Source organism: Gadus morhua, chromosome 12 (assembly GCF_902167405.1).
Source record: "Gadus morhua chromosome 12, gadMor3.0, whole genome shotgun sequence".
Taxonomy (NCBI): domain Eukaryota; kingdom Metazoa; phylum Chordata; class Actinopteri; order Gadiformes; family Gadidae; genus Gadus; species Gadus morhua.
This window is the reverse complement of record NC_044059.1, coordinates 11,803,205-11,818,070: the sequence shown is the minus strand read 5'-3', so window position 1 is coordinate 11,818,070 and position 14,866 is coordinate 11,803,205. Positions and strand designations below refer to the sequence as shown.

Genomic DNA, 14,866 nt, shown 5'->3' with positions numbered 1-14,866 from the left:
ACGCCAAACCTCTAGTCTGCAGCCGTCATCATTAATCCACTGGGAGAGTTGGTCAAACTCAGAGCGTGCAGCCTATATAAAACCTAGACGGTTATCATCTTCAAAAAATGACGATCATTACCATGCACTCGAGGAAAAGACCGGCAGCCCCTGTGCTGTAACTTTTTTGGCAGGAAACAATCCGAGCCGACTAACTTTGACGTCGTGGGGCGCCGTTGGTGTTAATCTGCATGAGTATTCCGCTCATAAAATTCACAGTCTGATTCTGGTGGAAGTGCGATGGAGCAAGGCGGTCTCTCTCTGTGTTCCAGCCAGGCATTGACGTTTTAAATAGGCCCGGCTGACAGGTCCACCATAAGCCGGTGTAGGGTCAGGCGTGCGTGTACCTCCATCCAGTCACCTCAGCCGCAACTTTGGAAACTACCTACTTTTCTTTTCGTATTTTTTTGTTTTTTTACACCCCTAGCCTATGTCTTATTTCGGTTTCGTAGTTTTAATATTTCTGCCTAATTCGCCCTGGGACTTGGAGTGCGTCGGGCGCATGGCACCGTGAGCGACCACCACACGGAGGGATTGAACCCAAGATGTCAACATTGCCATACCACCCACTCAAAATCGATTCTATTCCATTCAAGAAGCTCTCTCATCGTATAAAGCGGGACGCATGACTTCAAGACGGTCGTGATCGAGAACTGCTGTCTGTTCTTTTTATAGTCTGGAACCGGAGAAAAGAGGAAAGCCTGGGGATATTTTTGCAACAGGAAAAACAAGACGACATCCTGCAAAAGAAGAAAGTGTCGTTCGCTCCTTAACTTGTAAGTTTAGACCGTGGATAGTTGGAAAGTTTTATTTTCATTTTCTGCAATTTGCTGCCATGCAAATTCTACTGAGGCTCCACTTCTCTTTAGAGCCCACATATGATGCGCGCACACACGCACACGCAGACACAAAGACACGCACGCACACACACACACGCACACACACACGCACACACACACACACGCACACACACCTGTCGGACCTGGAACTAAAACATTCATCCCCCACTATACTTAATTAGCCAACAGAGTTTTGCTTTTATTGACTCCACTAAGGCAATTATTTCCTAAATTATCCCAGCAACAAACACATCGGACTACTTCAATAAGAAAAGGCTTTTTATTGCAGTTTCTTAATTGAACTTCTCGCCTCTCTGCTGTCCACAGAGAGAGTGGAGCCACAGAGAGAGTGGAGCCATGCAGGTGGAGAAGAAATGCCACATCCTGCTGGCCATCGTCGTTCTCCTCATCACCTCGGACCAGTGCACCGACAGCCGGGAGGCCCGCTCCAGCGACCGAGGCACACTGTTGGACCTTATCATGCAGGTCATGAGGGACAGCCAGCAGCGGGACAAGCAGGTCTCCCGGCGGCACAACAGCGGGTTGTTCACCGCAGCAACGCAGGACTTAAAGTTGCCCTCCTCTCGCGAAAAGCCTTTGTATGTCTCTAGACTGGATCACAGCAGACCCGTAGGTAAGCTGATGAGATTTATTATCAGGAACACATGATGATGAAAACGTAATCCTAATTTTCACAGCGAGGAGACATCTGTCACGGGGTGGTGCACCGGGCTAAGGAAACGTTTCACACAGTGAGACAGCGTGGAGATCAGTCGAAGTGGTCGTCAAGTTTGAAAAAATTATACTCTCTTCTGTTGCTTCTGCCGCCCCACTATAAGTGTTTATGAACCAGAGGGGGTGAAGTCATGCAATAAACCCTCGGCATTAATTGAATGAATCAGAGGTAATTCCAATTTGCACCAATTTATTGGATCCCAGCTATTTGACTTAAGCAGAGATTAGGGCAGAATCCCTCCAGTACAAGACGTGGAGCTCTGCTGGTTTCCCGAGGAGGTTACTGTTACTGCCTTCGTGTGCGTTTGAAGTCTCCGCCGGTGGAGAGAGAGGGATTACTGTAAATGTGTCTTCAATCCCTCATGAAACACATGCAACCTGCTGAAGCCTAATCATCTCACATCCTTCACATTCTTTCTGAAGGCCGTGGATGGTTCCTTTTAGAATAATAACATTATAGGATAAGCCTAATTAATTGCAATACAGTACCCAATATGACCACCTGTTAGAAATACATGTATCATCTTTACTTCCTGTGGTTATTGAACTTCCTGGCCAATTATTTGACCCTTAACCCTAACCAGTTACATGCATTATAAAATATTAAGAACAGGCTGACGCAGGTGGTTATGTATATCACACAGTACGTACTTGGGTGAGTTCACTGTAACAAGGCCCATGTAATGTAAGGTGGAACCCCCAAACGGTTGAAATGGCACCATTTTGAACGGCCGCTATATCAGTAACATATTACATTATTGTACACATTCTCATCTGACTTCCTTCTTCAAGTCACCACCCCCTTCACTGTAATGTACGGTTGAACCATCAAACTGTGGAAATGGCACCTTGTTGGATGGTGGTATATCAGTAACACATCCCATTATTGTACACATTCTCATCCGTCATCTTACGTCAAGTCAACACCACCTTCTGCCTCAGGGTCAGGCAGCTTGAATGAGCCTCCATCTCAGACCAGTGGCTAAAGGGAATTCCCCTTTTGAGGGCATGAAATGCAGCGCTCTTGGCATGCGGTGTCTGTCTGATCGGCTCTTACCGATGGCACGCTTCATGTAGCGATGGCGGGACGGTGCGCATGCATCACCAGGCAGCCTCCACGGGCCCTTTTGATGCGCCCGGCCAGCCGGCCACTCCAGAGTCTTTTTTCTCTCTCTCTCTCTCTCTCTCTCTCTCTCTCTCTCTCTCTCTCTCTCTCTCTCTCTCTCTCTCTCTCTCTCTCTCTCTCTCTCTCTCTCTCTCTCTCTCTCTCTCTCTCTCTCTCTCTCTCTCTCTCTCTCTCTCTCTCTCTCTCTCTCTCTCTCTCTCTCACATTCTGCGTTGTGAAATGTTGGCCTCCCCTGATCATTAGCAAATGTCTCTTTGAGATGCGTTGTGCAAAAAAATAGACTATTTTGTTGCGTTTCACGTGAGAACGATTACACTGACTGATCTCGACCAATCGCACCGAACTGTTCATGTCCGGCCATGAAACGGCCATGTGGCAGCATTAAATTACCCCATCATTCGCTTGGCTTTGAGACCTCACCAACAATGGTCCTAACTAGCACAAGGTTTTGCAGACGTAATATTCCTCTAAACCTCTGTGGTAATCGTCTTACAACATGCAATAAACGGTACGTCTGGACTGGGACATTCTTCCTGTGGCGGTGAGAAAGTGCATGTGTGCGTCGGCGGAGACTCCTCCACCCATATCCGAGGGCCTGTGTCATGCTAGCTTGTTAACTGATGCCATGGACTTATTCTGATGACATTGATCGGCATTACAACCGCCAAGAATAATCTCTTTAGCCTGTTAGCCTCCCCCAGAGAGTTCACATACCTCCACGTTCCCTTCATTCAGACAATGAACGTGTGATGGCTGTTATTTAAACTACGTGTTGTTGGCCCATCGCAGGGAATGATTTAGAACTTAGCTTCTGCCGTAGTAAAGTGATGCACCCTGCTGTGATGTTTTCCTTGTGTAATAGTTTGTGATGTGGTTTTATATTTAGCTCAAAGTGCGAATCGATTTAAAAAGCCGGCTTGCTTTTGTTTTGTCTTGCAGAAATAGCACCTAGAGAGTTAAATCTGAAGGACAAATTCATTCAGCATTTCACAGGTAAGAAAACCACAACAAAACAACCATCATGAGTGCCACTGTTGTTTCATCTTATTGCAATATTAACCCGTAGCCCCAGCTTAGTTCATCAAACATGTTAAAGTAGTGTGGCAAAGAGAGCTAGCTGTAATAATCCCTTAATTTCCCCGACCCCCACAAAGTATTCGCCCCTTTTTGGAAAGTAGTCTACAGTAAGGGTCAGATGTTAAGGCTAGGCTTAAACTATAAAGAGAGAAGCAGACGCCCACGATGGCTGCAGCGCCCCGGAGTTCCCATGTCCCGGCCCACGGGCTTTAGCGAGCAGGGAAGTCGGGCACATGGTCAGGCCGGGCGGAGAGCCTGGCCCCGGAGGCTAAGCTGATTATTCGTCTCAGGGCCCAGCGCGAGCAGACTACACTATTGGTGTGAAAATCTAGAAACTGGCTCCTTAGGGCCACACTGTTTAAGAGGCGATCGCCATTGCACCCAAACCCTCTTTGCGGCAGCAAGGCCGGAGCTTATGCTGGCCCGCTGACCCCGGCCACTTGACCCCGCAAGCACCGGTACACCCAGGGGTCAACCAGTGTGGGGGGGGGGGTTCATAGGAAAACAATTGCAGCCTGTTTATAAAAATAAACATCGTTCATCTGATGTGTTGCCTGATGAGAATCTTTTTTTTTTAAGCAGGACCGGTCAAGTTCTCATCGGAATGCAGAACAAATTTTCATAGACTTTATCACAATACGCGGGACTGTTCGAGACCAGCATGTAAGTACACCTTCCTACTGTCGTGTCTCGCGCCCTGAACGCTGTTGTTGTGTTCGTCTGTGTATCCGTGTGTTTGTCTGTGGAGAGCGTCCGTGTGTTGGTCTGTGGAGAGCTGTTGGTGTGACTGTGGATGAGGGGGGTTTTGATATGAGTAGGGTGTTTTGTCAGCCCTCTCTGCCCTTGAGTGTATATGCTGGCCCTACCCGGCTCATCTATGGGGGTAATGACATTTGACACTGTTGTAGTTCAACCTGCCTCCACCTTACTTTCCTCACTCCATGTTATTTGGGATTCGATATGATTTAGTTTCTCATAATTCCATATCTTAATGTATTTTGCACGTGTACATTTAAAAACATGGTCAATACTGAATTGGTTGGCTTTTCAAATGTTTTTATTGATAATATTCAATGATCAAGAAAGACATGTCAATTCAAAAGCCTAGTTAAATTGATCTTAAAGCCCTTAAGTCTCAAAGGGATTTACAAACTGTATATTTACGACCTCCCGGGTAGGAGATGTCATAAAAGAGAAGCGCACTACAAAACAGGCTTGCTTCAATGAACTGGATTAGAGACGATGAGAAATGGAGCAGAACTATTGGACTGGGTCCATTTCGTCCATTTCTTCTGCATAGCCAAAGGAGTTGGAGTTCCTTCCTGCGGACCGCGTCAAATCAGGGTTAGACCTTAATTTGCCCCTCACAGGTTAGGTTGCCCCACAGTTTAGGGTGCCTTACACTGAATGATAAACCGTCCAAGCTCTGTCTGACCTTCACCTCTCAGTGTCTCAGACAGGGTTTCCCCAACCGAGGTTCACACAACAACCTGTTGAACTATACACGCACATGTTGTACCGACTTTCTTCTACATTGTCCGATTTAAAATCTGTTCACTCAAAGATCTTACGACATAGAGACTGTTTGAGATATTTACCAGATCACACTGACCATAAATAACTGACCAGTATAGCTTTTTATTCAACACATAAAAGGTGCCTTTTTTAACAAGGCACCCCTAATTGGAAAACCCATTAAAATAAACGATTTCAAACAGACTTATTTATCCAATGTTTTGCACATTGAAGAGATCCGGAAAAGCCGTTGTGCACACGGGGAATCGTATCACACACGATACTCCTTACGTTGGCTTCTATCTGCTGTGAAATCAGGCAAAGACAAAACATGTCTTCAGCCGAGAGGCTACGTTAAGTCACACCTCATCTCACAACATCGGTGGGAGGCTGTTCTTCTGGGTCCAACGCCAGCAGAGAGATCAGAGAGGAACGTGTGCCAACCCCTGTTTCTTTATCTCCTCCACTGGTCTCCGGGGCCCGACTGTCGCTCTGCCTGCCAGGGCCGGATGATGAGTCCAAATTAACATCCGATTCGTGCTCGCTCTTTTGTTGGAATGGAACGATCGGGAGGGGTAATTTTGAGGAACAATCATTTTTCCTTGGGTCAAGACCCCAACCCCTTTGGATTTCACGGTTGTGCACGCGATCACGTATCGATTGTTTACTCTCTACTTCACACAAATATACTCCCCCCCCCCCCGACAAAGAAGATGAGGCCTCATGCATATATTGTAAACATCCAGCTGTTTCTGCAAAGATGATCCGTTTTGCTTTAAATTGTGATGCAATGACATACCATAACCAAGTGCCAATGACAGTGTTTTTGTCTTATCTTTCAGACTACAAAAGATGTGCAAGATTGCTAACGCGGCTAGCAATGAGCCCACTGTGCACTCAATCATAGACATTGCATGTAAGTATGGCGTTCGACAGCCAGACCTGGCACTGATACCCCTGCTGGCCCGCGGACAACTTGTTCCCAGCTCCACAAAACGTACATTTCAAGGCATTTATTTTTTGTTGCAACATATTGCATTTGGATCTGGGTTCGGCATCAAAGCTGTGTTATGTTGCTTTTAAGTCCGATGCCGACAAATACGAAAGGGGAAAAGCCCATCCCATTATAATTGTACTAATAATATGAAACATGTGTTCACATATCAGCTTTAAGTAAATCAGTAAAAAGAAATATACAGTTCACTGAAGGTCATAGGTCAGTTGCGTGTAAATAATGTGTGACTGTGTTTGCCATAGAAGACAGCGTTCTACATTACTACACATTACAGCCAGGGAAGTCATGTAACGCAGCCAGTGATTCAAGGGCTGCTCTACACACACACACACACACACACACACACACACACACACACACCACACCCATCAAAATATGCAGATCAAAACAAACACACACACACAGACACACACGCACACACTCATCATAGCACACCCATCAAAATATGCCGATCAAAACACACACACACACACACACACACACACACACACACACACACACACACACACACACACACACACACACACACACACACACACACACACACACACACACACACACACACACACACACACACGACAGTGGAAACCAGGCTGGTCACTGCCAGATTGTAATTTTCTCATAGCTGGTTGTCCGAGTACAGAAGGTGCTAACACATTGATGGCCCCATTAAATCTGATTCTTTTATCAGCAGTTTAGTCTGAAGTGAGCACGTCACGTCAGACGTGAGCGAGAGCCACATCATCGCTGGCGATAGCTGAAACACCAGGAACAGCCCTCTTTGTGAAGGGTAATAGATCTAAAATAATACACAAATCTCAGATATTGGGTAAAAACCAACACCTCGGACTCAGGCGTAGCCTCAGGATTATTAGCCTTACGGACACAAAGTCCAGAGCGATGAAGACATGCGTACTACGCTCAGTTCACAGCTTACTCTCCCGGGGGAGAGTCTGCGATCGGTCCGTTCAGAGCTCGGAGACAGGAAGAGTGTGGAGAGGAGTCGCTCGACCACACTGGCGTCGGGGTTAATCGCCCTTTGTTCACGTGATCCTGGATGACGCGCCTGGTGTCAGAGACCCCCACTCTACGAGAGAATGGACTCAATTAGCGGCTGATGGATTGTCACAGAGGGAGGAAGTGGCGGAGAAAGCGACCGCTTATGGGCTGGAGGTATATTCCTTTATTTGGAAAGGGCGGCCGCAGTTATTCAGTGGCGCAAGTGAATCAGATAATGCCATCATCTCCTGAATTACGGGCCGTAGTGGGCGCAGGAAGGAATTAAGTGATTCATTATTTGAGTCATGCTGATTATTCCTAAATGAACCATTGTTAATGTTAAAAAGGGCTAGTGAGGTCAGACCATGTCAATCTCTTCTGTGTCCGTCTCAGGAGCTACACACAGCCATTGGGGCGCCTTGTGTAGAAATGTCTTCCTTTTAGGACTTCATTTGAACCAGGGCCAATAGTCAGCCATAGAAGACCACGTTCTGCGTTGAAGTCCGCCCAGTTATAGCAAGGGATTGTCATGGGAGGCAGCCATTGATAAGAGTTACTCTCATATACACACGGATCACACGCACACACGCACACTTGTTTTTAGGACTTCATTTGAACCAAAACCCACTAAAGCGCGGTATTCTTTTGTTTCTGATACAGGTTCATCGTTTATGAAAGAGGGATACTGGGTTGCCGAGGAAGTGCCTTCGAAACCACCAGTCATATGAACTATGTTTTATTTCATAGCAGCGTCATATGAACTTCGTTTAATTTGATAGTATTTCTATTTTTGTTCGCGTGGATAATGAACGAATGATGACATTGTTTGTTAATTTTGGATAGATTTGTTTTTTTTTTATGTATCTTGTATATGAATGAACCATGTAATTCTCAAGAGACAATATATTATTAAATATACCTATTTATTTATACGGTATGTATATAATTATTTACAATCATTCCGAAATGTAATGAGTTTGTTCCGATGTGTTACTCTTGTTTTTTTTGGTACGTGTAATTCCTACTGCCGTGTCTCTCCCCCCCCCCCCCCCTCCCCGTGACTGTGTGTGACGTTGTGACACGCCCCGACCCTGTGAGGTCGCCATCGCCCGTGTAACGTTGGATTTGGCACTTGAATGATTCCTGTCATTGACAATGAGAACATATCGAATGAGTTAAAATGGCGGCAATGCACTGCCGCCGTACAATAAAGAATATTGAAGCACATGCAATTTCTGCAATTATTGTAACGTGACTTACGCGGATGCCGGGCGAGACGATTATGGAAGAAGGATGGCTCATGATAGCTGCAAACACAATTCATAAACACAGCGCAGGGAATCGGGTGACAGGAGCAAAACTATATACAGCCTAATAATAATAATAATAATAATAATAAAATTGACCTTGGATCTAAAATTAATTTAAAACAATATTACGCACGGTGCCATTTCAAATATCACAACGTCTATGCATCTGTCGGGGCTGATAATTCACATCTCCAAATTGTTCCGAGTGATGATGATCTACCAAAACTTCTGGTGCTCTGACTCCCTCCATAATGAGGGGTCCCTGTTCGGTGGAGACTGAGCAGATCCGGTCTGGACTTCATAAGTCCAGACTTTGGTCCAGCAACGCCGTCCAAGATTTTTGCTCTGGTGCGGGTCTCAGAGGACGACCGCGCACAGAGTTCAGAGCGCTCGCAGGCTGTTGGGAAACAGCTTCGCAGGCAACGCAGCGCTAAAAGGGCTGGACTTTGGATGGCTCCATTGTTCTGAGGCCAAAGCCCCGGGCAATTAATACTCTTATGTTGATTAGAACCACTGCTCTATTTATTTACTCATCCAAATTATGATTTTTACTATTTAGATGCATGGCAGTTCTATTTTTTCCTCTTCCAACTCTGGCCTGTGGAATGGGTTAAAGAATGCTTTTGAAATAGTTTGTTATGAGGCTGCTTTTGAAGGATTGTTGCAATGCAGGTCGTTTTCAGAGACTTCATACATGCGACGGAATTAACTGAATCTGAATCACAGGACAATGTACACAAACAGCTAATTTCCCGTCAAAAAGAGGCCTCCGCGAGTTTCCTAAATTAATCACGTTTTTGTTTTCTTGGATTCATTCGCTAATATCAGAAAACAGTAGACTATATCTCCGCTTTCTTATCAGCTTGGAATGTGCTCGGTCAGTGTCTATTTATTGTGCCAGATTATATTTGCTGAGAGACAACGGCAGGACTTCTAAGAGGAAGCGAGCCGTAATCCGCATTGTGATCATGTTGTGTATTATCTCATATTGGCTTACACTAACACATGCACCCGAGACATTAGTTACTTTAATTGACTATGCCTATGTTGAGGAAGGCTAAACAAATATGGACGCTGATACAAGCTGAGCTGTGGTAGGAAGGAAGCCAAGGAACACATAAATTAGTTCACAATCCCAGCATATGGAGCCTTTTTAATGAACAATGCCAATGGTCTTTAATGTTGGAAAACGCGCGCGCACACACACACACACACACACACACACACACACACACACACACACACACACACACACACACACACACACACACACACACACACACACACACACTGAGGATGTTTGAATAGATGTACATCACACATACATACACACAAAGACATAGAGACACCCATGCAAACGCACACACACACGCACAAACAATGTTGAGATTTTAATATATACATCACACACGCACACACACACACACACACACACACACACACACACACACACACACACACACACACACACACACACACACACACACACACACACACACACACACACACGCTATATGGGCTTCAGAGAATACTTTTAACAGCACATTGACCATTAACATATCTAGTAAAAGTGAAGAATTGGCAGTCACATTTCAACAACTTGTAAATGTTACTTTTCAAAAAGTAAGCCTTCCATGTTGCATCATGTGTATATCTATCATCTGTGGGAATGTGTAAGTTTGTGTGAGTGTGTGCTTATGTGTGCGCGCGTGTGTGTGTATGTCTGTGTGAGTGTGGGCTTGTGCGTGTGTGTGACTGCATGCCTGTGTGTGTGTGTGTGTCTGTTTAAGCGTGTGCGTGCGGCATACGCGTGCGCGTGCGAGTGCTTTTATGGGTGTGCATCATGCGTGTGTGGGCACATGCGTGTGCGCGCGTGCACGCGCGCACGCGCCAGAGCCGAACCTCCTCCAGGACTCATTCCGGGCGCTCCCCCTCCATAAATTAGAACTAGGAGCAGAACATCCCCGGAAGAATCAACATCAAAAAGTCTCGGCCTGCATGGGAATATATGGTTCAGATTACTGCGAGCTTACCTTCCTGCTTCCAGGAATCCCTCGGTTACAGAAAAGTACAAAGATGACATCTCTAAATGTATATATTTATAAATAGATAAAGATGCACTGGTGTATGTCTTTTTAACAAAAAAGAAGATAAATAGGTTGACTGGGAGAAATGGTTCCTGGCTGGCGCGATGGTCTGATAACAGCCGCGGATCATTAAGGAAATCAACGAGGCTTGCACGTTTCGGGGCGGCGCCGTAAAGGGATTAGAGGGCTATAAATATGAAGCGCTTCTCACGGGGGACCGGGGGGGGGGGGGGGGGGGGGGGTCCTCTGCCCCTCGCCGGCTGGCCCAGACCGGGGACACCACCCCCTAATCTGAGGAGGATATCACTTCTCTGAAGACGAACCGCGCAGATCAGGGGAAGAGACAGCAGCCGCGCCCCGGGACTCCGTGTGTGTGTGGGCGGAGTCTAACGCAATTACATGAGACCGCCGGATCACCGGCCCCGGGCACCACGCCTCGGCCCCACCGGGAGAGGCCATGGTAAGATGGATTAAGACAAAGCCTGGACATTTCCTCCGTGACAGGTCACATCCGGCTGGTCCAGAGGCTGAGGCCAAAGAGAGGCTGAGGCTACTGAGGGCTGATTATGGTCCCACGTCACGCAACGCAAGGACCACGCAGACGCTTCGGCGCAGTCGCAAACCTGTTTTGGTTCTGCGTCAGGTTTTAGTGAGCGGACCAATCACAGCCCTTGTTGCTGCGTCGCTGCGTTTTTGGGAGGCGCACGTCAGGCCCTTGCGGTTGTCGCAAGGAGGGTCCACAAGGAAGTAATGGGTCCATAACCCCCTTGCGTTGCGTGAACGTGGGACCTTAATCAGCCCTCAAGGCTGAGGCCCACAGAGGCAGAGGCCAAAGAGGGGCTGATGCCGTAGAGAGGCAGAGGCCACTGAGAGAGGCTGCTGAGAGGCTGAGGCCGATGAGCGAAGCTGAGGCTTCAGAGAGGCTGAGGCCACTGAGAGGCAGAGGCCAAAGAGAGGCTGAGGCCACTGAGAGGCTGAGGCCAAAGAGGCAGAGGCCACAGAGAGAGGCAGAGGCCACAGAGAGAGGCAGAGGCTAAAGAGGCAGGGGCCAAAGAAAGGCTGAGAACGCAGAGAGAGGCTGAGGCGGCTCTGAGAGGCTGAGGCGGCTCTGAGAGGCAGAGAGGCTGAGGCCGCTGAGAGGCTGAGGCCAAAGAGGCAGGGGCCGATGAGTGAGATTGAGACCACAGAGAGGCAGAGGCCGCTGAGATGCAGAGACTTGAACCCCCCCCCCCCCCTCCCTAAACACAGCCAGCCCCTCATATGGTAGTTAGCCCAAATAGTTGAGGATCTGGCAAATGGCCCCAGAGGGAATGATAAAATATGTAATTCTAATATTAGTACGACATCAGAGACACGTCTCCCCGTCTTGTGATGGGGGGAGCAGACCTGAGGCCACGCAGACTCAAGGGATTCCAGTTGATGTTCTGGACGGTATCAGATCGGCCCCCGAGAAAACGTCTTGAAAAACAAAATAATAACGCGACAAATAAATGTCACACAATTACCCTCGGATTCCGCACGCTGTGTGGCCCGGGGAGCAAACGACAGCCGTCGTGACGTAGCCCTCACCTGCTGAGCCAATCGGATTCTACGCTGTCGCCTTCCGCCTCCTGTCAGCGCGTCCATCTTTATTTATAGGCGACGGCAGCGGCGTCGCTTTGATGGCTGCAGAATTACGGCATATCATTCCTCGTGTGATTAATTCAGAGTTATCACAGAACGCATAAATCACCGCGGTGAGTCACCGTTGACAAACACATCAGTATGATTTCCTCTGAGACGGTCGACAGATGTGGTGGAATCAATCCGCCGGCTCTCGGGTTTTCGAAAGCGAAACCAAAGCAAAGTGGAGCGAAATGAGTTAAACAGTGACGTAAGCACTGGAGACCGCTGCCGTCGTCTAACTGAAGCGTCTATACCTGTGGAGTCTACTACTGTATGCTTCAGGCCCACCTAGCCTCCAGTGGACGGTTGCACCAACTGGTCTTAACTACGCCTGGTCTTAACTGCTAAGTAGGTCTTAGTTAAGACCAGGCTTACGCCCAGTTGGTGCAACCCAGCCCAGGAGTGACTCAACACTTCCACTATCTATGACCCACGAAGGAAGCACAGTAGTAGACCGAATTAGTAGTAGTAGTAGTATTAGAAATATGAGACTGTGCTTCCTTCATTGGTCATATGACCCATGAAGGAAGCAGAGTAGTAGACTGAAATATTAGTAGTAGTAGTAGTAGTATACTCAGTAGCCTAGTAGACTGTAGTGAATATGAGACAGTGCTTCCTTCATGGGTCATAGTGGAAGCATTGTCTCATATTTACTACCTGCATTTTCGGCAGATGCTTCCACCCAAAAGCCGCCCACAGGCTTCAAACACACGCCATTAAGCAACAGTGAGACATCACGGCCACCTGCTCATGGAGACCTTCAGGTAGGTTTAGGGACATGAGGGGAGGAAGCTATGGTAACCGACGATTCAAACATCTCCAGTCACTTGCTCCGCCATCCTCCAGCACACATACTGTGAGAGGGTGTAAGAAGGCACTGGGAGGAGGAAGAAGTTTCTCATGGTGCCAGCCACTGTCACTTTGATCCCGCGGTGCTGGGGGGCTTGGCATTGCCCCTCGCCTCCCACCCGGTCTGCGCGTCCCACCCCCCGCGGTCCGCTCTGACGTCACAGACACGTAACAGTGGTGATCACCGCGAGGCAGTCTTACGTTTATTTTTCACCCCCGTGTTGGATGGAGGTGGGGCCGTACATGTTTCAACTATTAGGAGCCGTGACTGTTGGTTTTAATGGTGCTAAATGCGAATGTACGTTTAGTTACGCAGACAGAGGTAATCCAATAAGACTGAGATAAAAATGCGCCGTTTCAGAAACCAATAAAAAAGCTATGTTGGTTATATTTCTTTTTATGACTCAAAGAAAGATCATTCGAGTTCGGATGGGATTTGTGTAAGGTTTATTGAAAAAGCAAAACGAATGAATGAAGATATATGGGATGAAACTGCGGATATTCAAAGCTTAGGATGGCAACTTATTTTCGAGGCACTTTAGGTCATATTTATTTAAATTATCTGGACATTCTGACAGCCATCAATAAGGAAATAGCCTGATAAATAAGTAAAATAAGCCTTTTATCCGGCACGAATGCAATTTTCGGACAGCTTACCTGTGTGTGTGTGTGTGTGTGTGTGTGTAACTGAGTAACTGTGTAACTGTGTGTGTGTTGTGTCTACTTACCGGCTACTTTCAGGAACTCTGCCCCGTGCACTCACTGCGCATGCGCGGAGCCTTCCACAAGGCCAGCACCTGATGCTAATGTGGCGTTCACGTCACTGGGAATAATGGGGAAAACATTTTCACGACGTTGGAAAGTTCTCGTGAACGACACCTCATGACTCTCTTATGATTCTAATCTGGCAACTGGGGCCAGTTTTGGATAACAGAGCTGCCCAGTTGGTGACGTGATATGCATGAACATGGCAGAACAGGAAAGTTGTACTCAATATAAAATAATCAACCATGATATCACATACATTACTATCGATTGATGTTGTAACCGTCTGTTGGCATCGACTTTGCTGTTTTAAACGTTGTAAACCAGCTCTATATAAGTGCAAGTGTAGCCTTCCATACAGTTGCAATACAATGTGCTTCTCATAGCCTAAATATAAGCAAAATATAGTAGGCCTAGGTCAGGTGATAGGCTACAAGGAAATAAAGGCGTTAGAACTTGAAACGGATCCTACTTAGTTCTGACTGTTTTCTATCAGATTAAAAAAACAACTAATGTGAATAACTATTAGATTCTCACAGCAGTGCACATGAACGGTCGCTGTCGGGAACACGCGTAAGCGTGAGCGTCATCACTGACGAGGCGTCTCGTTATCACCAGGACTATGAACGTGCCTTAAAGCTAGCCAGGCCAGCTACACACGTGTTTCCAGTCGCCTGGGGGGTCCACGAGGGGCTGGTTTCTCCACATGGCCTACACTAACTTTATCATGTCTTAATGAACAATTAAGATTAACATTATCATATCTTAATGGACAAATGTCAAATGTCATCCTGCTCAACTATCAAAGAAATCCCAAAATAGAATAATTCACTGTTTAAGCAGAC

The 14,866-nt window shown here is 46.9% G+C and overlaps 1 protein-coding gene across 2 annotated transcripts; it reads left to right on the top strand.

The window, feature by feature from the left end:
- Nucleotides 1-84: 84 nt before the first annotated feature.
- On the top strand, nucleotides 85-8,591 carry alkal1 (ALK and LTK ligand 1). Of its 2 annotated transcripts, none has more exons than XM_030372241.1 (6): nucleotides 85-815; nucleotides 1,206-1,512; nucleotides 3,679-3,732; nucleotides 4,396-4,479; nucleotides 6,174-6,247; nucleotides 8,006-8,591. In XM_030372241.1, the coding sequence occupies exons 2-5, from the start codon at nucleotides 1,236-1,238 to the stop codon at nucleotides 6,236-6,238; spliced, it is 480 nt and encodes a 159-aa protein (XP_030228101.1). In that variant the 5' UTR covers nucleotides 85-815; nucleotides 1,206-1,235; the 3' UTR covers nucleotides 6,239-6,247; nucleotides 8,006-8,591. The 2 variants fall into 2 exon arrangements, with proteins under 2 accessions (XP_030228101.1, XP_030228102.1); XM_030372242.1 differs by having other exon boundaries at nucleotides 99-815; nucleotides 4,399-4,479.
- The last annotated feature ends 6,275 nt before the right edge of the window (nucleotides 8,592-14,866 follow it).